This window comes from Xenopus laevis, chromosome 4L (genome assembly GCF_017654675.1).
Source record: "Xenopus laevis strain J_2021 chromosome 4L, Xenopus_laevis_v10.1, whole genome shotgun sequence".
Lineage (NCBI taxonomy): Eukaryota > Metazoa > Chordata > Amphibia > Anura > Pipidae > Xenopus > Xenopus laevis.
The window spans coordinates 71,064,693-71,076,897 of NC_054377.1; the positions used below are offsets into that span (position 1 = coordinate 71,064,693).

The 12,205-nt window shown below is 42.8% G+C and overlaps 1 protein-coding gene across 3 annotated transcripts in view; it reads left to right on the forward strand.

The window, feature by feature from the left end:
• LOC108714170 (circumsporozoite protein) overlaps nt 1-11,674 on the forward strand; it is a 35,902-nt gene extending 24,228 nt beyond the window's left edge. For 2 of the 3 annotated variants that reach the window (XM_018258134.2, XM_041590290.1), the window contains exons 4-5: nt 519-605; nt 11,182-11,674. In XM_018258134.2, the coding sequence (XP_018113623.1) occupies nt 519-605; nt 11,182-11,603 (509 nt within the window). In that variant the 3' untranslated portion in view covers nt 11,604-11,674. The remainder of the gene's footprint in view (nt 1-518; nt 606-11,181) is intronic. The other variant, XM_018258136.2, reaches the window with a different exon arrangement.
• Nucleotides 11,675-12,205: the final 531 nt, after the last annotated feature.

Genomic DNA, 12,205 nt, shown 5'->3' on the forward strand with positions numbered 1-12,205 from the left:
AAATTTAGATATTTGACCCTCTTCAGGAGCTACTTCCTAAATTCAAAATACTGCATCTGGAATAAATACAAATATTTGCTTCATGCACCTTAGTATTCCAGAGTCTTCTGCAAGCAATTACTGTACTAAAGTTTATCTTTCAATACATCAACAGCCTCTTTCTCAAAACAAGACATTAACATCAAAAAATACAGTTGTATCTGTATATTACTGTAGTACATCTGGGAGTGATTCATTCTGCCTTTTGCGAGCATCGGGTTTGTGGTACAGCTGCAGGAGTCACTGTGGTCAGAACTGCAGTTTTGTGGTAATAACATGGGGTTAAAAATACAGATAGTAATTGCAGAGTTTCTTTATTTTAAATCAACCCATAATTGTATAGCCCCAAGAGCTTCTTTTAACAATATTAATTTGTTTTATATGTCTCCAAACTACTATGCTAAACTCTGCAAAAAAATATAGTAGAGTGAATATTTCTGTAGTATAATTTAATTCTTGGTATTGCTTGCTAATGTTAGGTCAACCTGCATTAATTTCAAACATTGAAAGACAGCTTGAACCATGGATAAATGGCATTTGGGCAGATGAAGAGAACCCCCTAAATGGTAGGTGAATGTTAAGTACAGCTTTATAGAGGTTATTATATTAATAGATTTATTTTGTAGAGAAATTTAGTGCAATAATGTATTTATTTGCTGCGATTATTAATTTTTTTAAACAAATATTCATAAAGCACCAACAGATTTTTACGATAGAAGGCAATAAACTTTGAATATATAGTCAATAAAATAAAAGTAGAAGGGGTGTAAGACATATGGGGGCATGTTTACTTACCTGCAAATTTTCGCTTTGGGAAGCTTCGGCTTACTTTGCGCAACTATGTCAGACATTATTTCATGACGAATACGCATATTCATCAAAATGTGCAGTTACGTCTCAGCAAAAGAACGTCGGCAAACTTTTGTCAGTGATGTTTTGTTGGAGCGAAAGTTTGATAACAAATTTTCCTTTGGTGCAAAAATTCACTGACCTACTTTCACTAGTGTCAGTTTAAATTTAGTGGGTACAAAAAGGTTATATGTATGTATTTAGTGATGTTGCTGAACTTAGTGGAAGTGGACAATTCTTTTAAAAAAAAATGTCCAAAGAACCAAAAGGAAGGCAGAAATCCTCTATTGTCCTAGGTCACACTGATCCTGGCCAAGGCATTGGTGATCCTGCTCCACACCGCCATGGCTCTAACCAGGAAGCAAGCCTGGAGGAGTGCAGCCAGGAGCTCAGACAGGAGGCTAACAAGGAAGCCAGACAGGAGGGAACAAGCCAGGCGCCCACCCTTAAACAAATATGGCATGAGCTACAACGTTTAGAAAAAATTGTGGACAAACTGGAAAGAAAAATGTTAAAAAAAAAGTTTTAAATATGTTTATATTTTTTTTTTATAAAACTATGTATTTCAGTTGAAAAAAGTTTGTAGCAAATTGTGAAAATAAATATATCTAGAAATAATGAACACATTATTGGATAGTGTTTGAAGTCAGGAGATTTATTAAAAAAAGAAAAACAGTATATAACAAAAAACCTAATTGAACACACTTTCATCTGCAGTAATAACAGTCACACACTGAAAAAAAATCATTCTTGTTATAGTTCAACAACAACATTGATAAACTATTTATAACATATTGCATGCACTAATGTATGGACAAAACCTATACATATGTTAATGACTGTGATGAACTATAAACAGTCAACAGTTTAAGATGATATTATTTATTTAGATTCATTCGAGCATTGTCTTAAAAATTATCTGTGGGAGGATGTCAGTCATCAGCATGTATAAAGTGCACAGTCTTTAAAGAATAAGTAAACCTTAAAAATAAGTGAATGTAAAATTGATGAGCGTGCTATTCTAAGCACTTTTCCAATGTACATTCATTATTAATTTTTTTTTAATTCAAAGATATTAAAGGTTACATGTAATTTTAACATGAATGAATTATGTTACACCAGTGCCACATACTGGTCATTTTCTGTCCAGTCTGACCACCAAGTAGTCAAAGAGGTTGACAGGAGTAGGTCAGAGGGCTGTCCTTTAACAATACAGAAGGATAAAAAAAAGTGTCCATAAAATGTTACATTTACAAATTACACAATCAATTCCACTTAAAATATGACAACGCCAGCATTTTGAAGCTTGCATATGACGTATTTGTTGGAATACAGAATATGCTGTTACTGACATGAAGTCATTTTCAGTATAAAGCTTCATTAATTCACAAGTCAGAACCTGGCTAAATAGACTTTGGCAAAAAGGGTAACAAATAGAAACTTTCACATTTTGATAAATAAATAGATTTTTGCATATTCGTCTGATGAAACTGAATGGATCAATAGTGATTGATGAGGTATTTTGCTAACAAAGTATGTTATTCGACTTTTATTAAACAGGCAATGTCACTGTGAATTGTCTTTTTAGTGAAAATTTGTCAAAAAAACACAATTCGCTCTTTAGTAAAAGTGCCCCATGGTGTGAATTTGTGCAAGATCGTGAGTCAGCAAAGTGAGAGATGTGGCACTGTGCATTGTAACATAGTAAGTTCAACCTTTTAAGTCAATATATAACCTAACTATAGGGTTGCCACCTTTTAAAATAATCTATACCAGCAGGTGGAGGGGGCGGTGTTAAAAGGACAGGCCGTGACGATAAAGGGCGTACGGGTGGGGACCATCCCCAACCCTCCACAGCAGGCAAGGCAGTGGCCCGCACTTCAGCAGTGTGGGCTTTTTTCACGTGCCAGGCAGAGGACCAGGCAGTAGCAGTGTGCCAGCTCTGCCGGCAGAAGGTTCGAAGGGGGCAGGCAGGGTCACATATGGGAACATCAGCTTTAAGTTCCCATATGAAACGTCATCACAGGATGACGTGGGAGCAGCACCAAAGTGGCAGGGCACCGGGGGGCAGCGGTGCTTCCTGTCCACCTCCTCCCATTCCTCAGGGAAGAGGTGCTAGCTCCCCAGACCCTGCAGCAAGGGAAGAGGATTCTGGGGCTCACAGTCGGAGGCAGCCACTGTGTAGCTCAGCCTCTTCTGCAGCCTCCTCCTCCTCAATGCGGCCCCTGTCCCGCCAGGTTTCCCTCCCCCAGTTCCTCACCCGCAAGATGCCTCTCTCCCCCAGCCACCCCCAAGTGCAGAGGCTTAATGGCTGCCTGGCAAAACTTCTGGCAGTGCAGCTGCTGCCCTATCAGCTGTCAAGCAGCCCCCTTCCGACAGCTGATGGCTTGCGCTGCCCCTAATTGGCGGATCCCCAGCCGCCATTATTTTGCCAGGAAGGCCGTCCCTGCCCTCCACCAGCAGGTGGTGGAGAATGTGTCCCTGTCGCTGGATCATGCTGTTGGCGGCAGGGTGCACTGCACCACTGACACGCGGACCAGCAGGCACGGGCAGGGGAGGTACATAACCTACACTGCGCACTGGGTCACCCTGATGAGTGCTGAGGAGGGTGCAAGCCGGGCGCTCCCCTCAGGCTACAGGTGCCTCCGTGTGGGGTACAGGGCAAACCCCACATGCCCACTTCCTCCTCCACTATGGATGAGCCACCCCTGAAGCGTCCCCGCAGCTACGCTTCAGTGCAGCACAGGCGATGTCAGGCTGTGCTGCAACTCTCTCCCTGAGCTCATGGCTGCCTTCCACACTCAGGTTCAGCGGTGGTTCACTCCCCGCCAGCTCCAAGCAGGTAACATTGTTTGCGACAACGGTCGCAACCTGCTGGCCGCCATCCACCTAGGGCACCTGACCCACGTGCCTTGCTTTGCACATGTCCTCAACCTTGTGGTGCAGCGCTTCCTCAAGAGCTACCAAGGATTGGGTGACATGCTGGAGAAGGTACGTAGGGTATGTGCCCATTTTCGCAGGTCCCCCACCACCAGCGCATCTTTGGCACGGATGCAGCGCCAGCATAATCTGCCACCCCCACCGGCTCATCTGTGACCTGCCGACGCGCTGAATTCCACCCTGCACATGGTGGAGTGCCTCGTAGAGCAGCGCTGGGCAGTCAGCAATTACCTGCTGGAGCACAGTGCCAGGGGTACTCAGGGGGCAGATTTGGGGTACTTTAGTGCAGAGCAGTGGCAGCAAATGAGGCAGCTCTGCCAAGTACTTGCCCCCTTTGAGCAGGCGACACGCTTTGTTAGCAGGGACAATGCGTGTCTTAGTGATGTGATACCCCTGGTGTTCCTCCTCAAGCGCACGTTGGATGGGCTGCTAGAGGAGGGTGACGTGCCTGAGGAGGAGGAGAGTAGGCCCCGTAGGCATGCAGAGGGGGCTGAGGAGGAAATGGTGCCCGATGAGGAGGATGAGGGAGAGGAGGACTGGGTGCCTGCGCAGCATGGGGAGCAGGGCACATGCCACCCAACCACCCCAGCTATTGTCCGCGGCTGGGAGGGTACAGAGCAGGGGCAGGTCGAGCCAGATGACCTGCTGCATCTGGAGGGCAGTCAAGAAGAGGTTGGTCGGGGGCACCTCTTTTACATGGCTGCCCATATGCAGACTTGCCTCCGAAGCGATCCCCGGGTCTGTTCTATCAAAGACCGGGAGGATTATTGGGTGGCTACTTTGCTTGACCCACGGTACAAGGGAAAGGTGGGGGAGTTCCTTGTACCCAGCCAGAGAGAGAGGAGGATGGGTCAATTGAGAAGGGCTCTGTGCTCAAAATTAGTGGAGGCCTTCCCCCAGTCTGACACTTCTCAGGCCTCCACTACTACACACACCCAGCAGAGACGAGGGCTCAGCATCAGCAGCAAGGGCAGAGATCTCATGGGTGTGTGGAAGAGCTTTTTCGAGCCTCAACGGCCAGCAGCAGGCCCAGTCAGCACCCAAAGCCACCACCAGCAGCGGGTGGAGCATATGGTGGCTGACTACATGGGGTCAGTCAGCGTGCAGGATGCCATTCGCCCTGACGATGACCCCATGCATTATTGGGTCTCGAGGCTCGACCAGTGGCCAGAACTGGCACAGTACGCTCTGGAGATGCTGGCTTGCCCCCCTGCCAGTGTCCTGTCAGAGTGTGTCTTCAGTGCCGCAGGTGGGGTGGTCACTGAGAAGCGGACACAGCTATCGACTGGCAGCGTGGATAAGCTGACATTCATTAAAATGAATGAGGCATGGATAAGCGGGGATATCCAAGTGCCCATTGCAGACAGCAGAGACTAGCCACCTCTCCTCCTCCTCCACAGATTTAGCCTCCTCTCTCCATTGCTGCCCATACTCTCCTCCTCAGTAGTATTGCCCATTTCCCATCTGTCTGCACCTGCTACCCTTGCTGCTGCAGCCTGCTACTAGCCCTAGTAGTACTGCTGCTGTGCTGCATTGTTGGCAAATTTTTTTATGGTGGGGGCCTATCAAAGCTCCTACTGCTATCGTAGATACTACTGCTGCATTGTCGGCAAATTCTTTTAGTAGTTGAGGCCTAACATGGCCTCTAAATATGTTTCTTCGAATACTGCCATATTGTTGGCTAATTTCTTCTGGTTGAGGCCTATCATGGCTTCTAAATATGTTGCTTATAATTTTGCCGCTTAGTTGGCTAATTTCTTCTGGTTGAGGCCTGACATGGCTTCTAAAAATGTTTCTTCGAATACTGCCACATTGTTGGCTAATTTCTTCGGGTTGAGGCCTAACATGGCTTCTAAATATGTTGCTTATAATTTTGCCGCTTAGTTGGCTAATTTCTTCTGGTTGAGGCCTAACATGGCTTCTAAATATGTTGCTTATAATTTTGCCGCTTAGTTGGCTAATTTCTTCTGGTTGAGGCCTAACATGGCTTCTAAATATGTTGCTTATAATTTTGCCGCTTAGTTGGCTAATTTCTTCTGGTTGAGGCCTAACATGGCTTCTAAAAATGTTTCTTCGAATACTGCCACATTGTTGGCTAATTTCTTCGGGTTGAGGCCTAACATGGCTTCTAAATATGTTGCTTATAATTTTGCCGCTTAGTTGGCTAATTTCTTCTGGTTGAGGCCTAACATGGCTTCTAAATATGTTGCTTATAATTTTGCCGCTTAGTTGGCTAATTTCTTCTGGTTGAGGCCTAACATGGCTTCTAAATATTTTTCTTACAATTTTGCGGCTAATGTCTTCTGTTTGAGGCCTGCCTCATTTAATTCTTCTGGCTCTAATATAGAGTTGATTACAACATGACTGCTGCTGCTGTTGCTACTAATGCCTCATTATTTGGCAAAAGTCTTCTGTTTGAGGCCTGCCTCATTTAATTCTTCTGGCTGTAATATAGAGTTGATTATAAGTTACAACATGACTGTTGCTGCCGCTGCTGTTGTTACTAATGCCTCATTATTTGGCAAAAGTCTTCTGTTTGAGGCTTGCCTCATTTAATTCTTCTGGCTCTAATATAGAGTTGATTATAAGTTACAACATGACTGTTGCTGCCGCTGCTGTTGCTACTAATGCCTCATTATTTGGCAAAAGTCTTCTGTTTGAGGCCTGCCTCATTTAATTCTTCTGGCTCTAATATAGAGTGGATTATAAATTACAACATGACTGTTGCTGCTGTTGCTACTAATGCCTCATTATTTGGCAAAAGTCTTCTGTTTGAGGCCTGCCTCATTTAATTCTTCTGGCTCTAATATAGAGTTGATTATAAGTTACAACATGACTGTTGCTGCCGCTGCTGTTGCTACTAATGCCTCATTATTTGGCAAAAGTCTTCTGTTTGAGGCCTGCCTCATTTAATTCTTCTGGCTCTAATATAGAGTTGATTATAAGTTACAACATGACTGTTGCTGCCGCTGCTGTTGCTACTAATGCCTCATTATTTGGCAAAAGTCTTCTGTTTGAGGCTTGCCTCATTTAATTCTTCTGGCTCTAATATAGAGTTGATTATAAGTTACAACATGACTGTTGCTGCCGCTGCTGTTGCTACTAATGCCTCATTATTTGGCAAAAGTCTTCTGTTTGAGGCCTGCCTCATTTAATTCTTCTGGCTCTAATATAGAGTTGATTATAAGTTACAACATGACTGTTGCTGCCGCTGCTGTTGTTACTAATGCCTCATTATTTGGCAAAAGTCTTCTGTTTGAGGCTTGCCTCATTTAATTCTTCTGGCTCTAATATAGAGTTGATTATAAGTTACAACATGACTGTTGCTGCCGCTGCTGTTGCTACTAATGCCTCATTATTTGGCAAAAGTCTTCTGTTTGAGGCCTGCCTCATTTAATTCTTCTGGCTCTAATATAGAGTGGATTATAAATTACAACATGACTGTTGCTGCTGTTGCTACTAATGCCTCATTATTTGGCAAAAGTCTTCTGTTTGAGGCCTGCCTCATTTAATTCTTCTGGCTCTAATATAGAGTTGATTATAAGTTACAACATGACTGTTGCTGCCGCTGCTGTTGCTACTAATGCCTCATTATTTGGCAAAAGTCTTCTGTTTGAGGCCTGCCTCATTTAATTCTTCTGGCTCTAATATAGAGTTGATTATAAGTTACAACATGACTGTTGCTGCCGCTGCTGTTGCTACTAATGCCTCATTATTTGGCAAAAGTCTTCTGTTTGAGGCTTGCCTCATTTAATTCTTCTGGCTCTAATATAGAGTTGATTATAAGTTACAACATGACTGTTGCTGCCGCTGCTGTTGCTACTAATGCCTCATTATTTGGCAAAAGTCTTCTGTTTGAGGCTTGCCTCATTTAATTCTTCTGGCTCTAATATAGAGTTGATTATAAGTTACAACATGACTGTTGCTGCTGCTGCTGTTGCTACTAATGCCTCATTATTTGGCAAAAGTCTTCTGTTTGAGGCTTGCCTCATTTAATTCTTCTGGCTCTAATATAGAGTTGATTACAACATGATTGCTGTTGCTACTAATGCCTCATTATTTGGCAAAAGTCTGGTGGGGGCCTATCAAGGCTCCTACTGCTGTTGCTGACACTACTGCTGCATTGTCGGCAAATTTTTTTAGTAGTTGAGGCCTAACATGCCCTCTAAATATGTTGCTTCTATTTTTGCTGCTTAGTGGGCTAATTTCTTCGGGTTGAGGCCTAACATGGCTTCTAAAAATGTTTCTTCGAATACTGCCGCATTTTTGGCTAATTTCTTCTGGTTGAGGCCTAACATGGCCTCTAAATATGTTGCTTCTATTTTTGCTGCTTAGTGGGCTAATTTCTTTGGGTTGAGGCCTAACATGGCTTCTAAATATGTTTCTTCGAATACTGCCACATTGTTGGCTAATATCTTCGGGTTGAGGCCTAACATGGCCTCTAAATATGTTGCTTCTATTTTTGCTGCTTAGTGGGCTAATTTCTTCGTGTTGAGGCCTAACATGGCTACTAAATATGTTTCTTTGAATACTGCCACATTGTTGGCTAATATCTTCGGGTTGAGGCCTAACATGGCCTCTAAATATGTTGCTTCTATTTTTGCTGCTTAGTGGGCTAATTTCTTCGGGTTGAGGCCTAACATGGCTTCTAAATATATTTCTTCGAATACTGCCACATTGTTGGCTAATTTCTTCGGGTTGAGGCCTAACATGGCCTCTAAATATGTTGCTTAGAATTTTGCCGCTTATTTGGCTAATTTCTTCTGGTGGTTGAGGCCTAACATGGCTTCTAAATATGTTTCTTTGAATACTGCCACATTGTTGGCTAATTTCTTTGGGTTGAGGCCTAACATGGCCTCTAAATATGTTGCTTATGATTTTGCCGCTTAGTTGGCTTATTTCTTCTGTTTGAGGCCTAACATGGCTTCTAAATATGTTGCTTCTATTTTTGCTGCTTAGTGGGCTAATTTCTTCGGGTTGAGGCCTGCCTCATTTAATTCTTCTGGCTCTAATACAATTGATTACAATGCTTGCTGCTTGGTTGTCAAATGTAGTCACACTATTATTACCCCTGAAACAACTGCGGCCAAAAGTCCTGTGCCTCAGTCATTATTCTTTCTTTTGAAATGATAGGAGTGCTCTAAAAATGTATACAGGGAGGGCATGTGTGTGTAGCAGTTACTGAGTGAAACATAGGTGCGAATTGCTCTTCCCATTGATTTCAAAGCAAAACATGGCATATATACATTTATCACTGTGTACAAAGCTTAAAAGTAAGGGAAATGTTTTAATGGTAGCCCCAAAGCCATGTCTGTTCTGGGAGTCAAAATAGGCCCTGGCATTCAAATTACACAGAAGCCCAAACAGGCCCCAACCATCATCCCACTAAATTTGACTGGAAACCAACCAACCTGGCAACCCTGAGTGACGCAAACATAGCCATAAACTCTACTTAAATTCATGCTGTAAGTAATAATTTAGATGGAATTTGTCCTCTGAATACTTTTGTCCTTGAGTTAAATAAACGAGACAACACAGTTTGCTGGATGGAAAGAGGAATTTCATTCCTAGCTGATGTCCAGCTTAAATCCCACTTTCAGCTGCATCTGCTATTTTGCAACTTTCAACTTCACATGCAGTCTTGTCCCAGTTTGCTGTCCATAACCTTCAAAGAGAACACACGCCATCCTTTGTTTCCAAACACTTTACACAACGTATTCATAGATCCAATGCAAACCCCTTAAAGGGGTGGTTCACCTTTAAGGTAACTTTTAGTATGCAATAGTATGGCAAATTCTAAGCAACTTTTAATTTGGTTTTCATTATTTATTTTTTTTGTTTTTTTAATTATTTGCCTTTTTCTTCTAAGTTCTGACTCTTTGCAGCTTTTAAATGTGGGTCACTGACCCCAACTAAAAAGCAAATACTATGTCAGGCTACAAATGTATTGTTAGTCATTGCTACTTTTTTCTATTTAGGCCTCTCCTATTCATATTCCAGTCTCTTATTTAAATCAATGCATGATTGCTAGGGGAATAATGTTACTTCTAATAGTGCCTAATTAGCAAATATAGTAAAAAATGTATTTGAGTGTTACAGTAGTCAATTTATCAATTTCGGCGCCGTCGCGACTAAATTTGGCGCGCGGCATAGCAGAATAAGGTTAGCACATGCGCGCGTCAAAAACGGGCGTCGCCACTATAAATAGCCCCGCCCTTGCTTACAGTTGTAGGAGTGCAGTTAGAAAATGGCAGGACCTGGTATGATGAGTGAGGAACAGCTGCGGTACTTCGTCAGGTACCTGCACCGGGAGGGATACGACAATATCCCTCCTGGTGTGAGAGGCATCCAGGCACTCCGCCGCAGTATAATGGAGAGGCTGAGGCGCAGGCTGCGGAGGGAGTTCCGCGTGCGCTTAAGTCTGAGGGAGCTCCAGAGGATTTGGAGTGATTTAAAAAGGCGCTTCAGCGCGTTAGTTGAAGAGATGCGCGTGGAGGTTGAAGGTAGTTATTTAAAAAGAAAACATCTTATAATGATTTGCTATTTTACAGCAAAAATGTATTTAAGTGAATACTGTAATTAGGATTGGAACAGTTGACTGACTGTCATAATTGCAGACAAGTTAGATAACAAGTAAATGAGCTGTCAAATGGAGATTATTTAAACAGATTATAATAGATTTATTTAAACGGAATACATGGGTTTCCCTTCTTAACTACAATAAAGCCACTTGATTCCTATTTATTTTGGTATTTTGGAGCAAATGTGTATTTGTTTAGGCCTGTGGCAAGGCTAATAAGATTTTTACTTCACATAAAGGTAGATTTATTTAAACTGAATAAATAGGTTTCCCTTCTTAACTACAATAAAGCCACTTGATCAGGCTCGGATCTGTGGAAAGGCCACCAAGGCCCGGGCCTAGGACTGGAGGATTTTAGGGTGGCGGCATGCTGCCCAACCACACCTATATTGGTCAGAAACACTGGGGATGCACAGGAGATACAATAGTTTCCCATGCAGCAATCCCAATTTCTCCTGTCCAGATGATAAAAATTTGCCCGAATAAAGGGGAGGGGACAGGGGCGACGAATGGCAGTGGGCCTAGGGGTGCCTACTATGTAAATCTGGCCCTGCACTTGATTCCTTTATATTTTGGTATTTTGGAGCAAATGTGTATTTGTTTAGGCCTGTGGTGGTAAGGCTAATAAGAATTTTACTTCACATAAAGGTAGATTTATTTAAACAGAATAAATAGGTTTCCCTTCTTAACTACAATAAAGTTAATTTTCCTGTAGTTACAACATGACACCTTATCCTGTATAATTCATACTGTACAAATTCATTCATTGCCAGCTGAGTGGATCCAGGATAATCCTGAATCTAATGATGAGAATGCACCGACACCACCTGACCAGGCAGCACCGCCACCACCTGACCAGGCAGCACCGCCACCACCTGAGCAGGCAGCACTGCCACCACCTGAGCAGGCAGCACTGCCACCACCTGACCAGGCAGCACTGCCACCTGTCCAGGCACCACCACCTCACCGGGCAGCACCACTACCCGAACGGGCGGCGGCACCACCACCGGACCAGGCACCACTTCCTAACCAGGGGCTCAGTGTAGGCACTCAGACTGGGAATGCCTATTATGACCACACTGAGCTCCTGGTCACCCTGGTCCACCAAGTGAATGCCATCAGGCAGGATCTCAGAGAGGTCAGGGATATCGTGGAGTCCCTGCAGAGGGTCGTTGCTCCTCCTCCTCCACTGTAATATATTCCTTTTTTGGGCTAGCAGCACTGTTGTTCTACTTTGTATATTAAAAAAGTTTTTTTACATCTCTATATTTTGAGTTCATTTTTCATTTAACTAAACTAATACTCACATGGTACTTGAAATTGTTTGGATTCTAATAACACAACGATGACTATTCTTAATAGGAGTCATTAAAATTACATTACATAGTATTTCAGAATCATTACAATTACATGATGTAAATATAAGGTTCATTCACATAAACAAATGGTTTATTCATTTTTATCTGAGATACAAAGCATCCAGATACTATCTGTTCAGATTTATTAGTTGTACTTGTGTTAGTAATCTACTATTAGATATATAAAGTACAGATGGTACTTTTTGGTTAAACAGTGATATAGAGTAGTAGTAGATACCATTACCAGTTGACCAGAGGTAATGTAAAAAAATCCACAAACGTTAAAAGTTTAAGAAACTTGCAAAATGGGAGCCATTTTTTTCAAGATAGGAGTCCTCTAACAATGCAGGGCATGTGTGTAGCAGTATACTAAGTGAAACACGCATGTGTATTGGTCTTCCCATTGAGTCCAATCCAATTCAGCACATTCAGACACAAA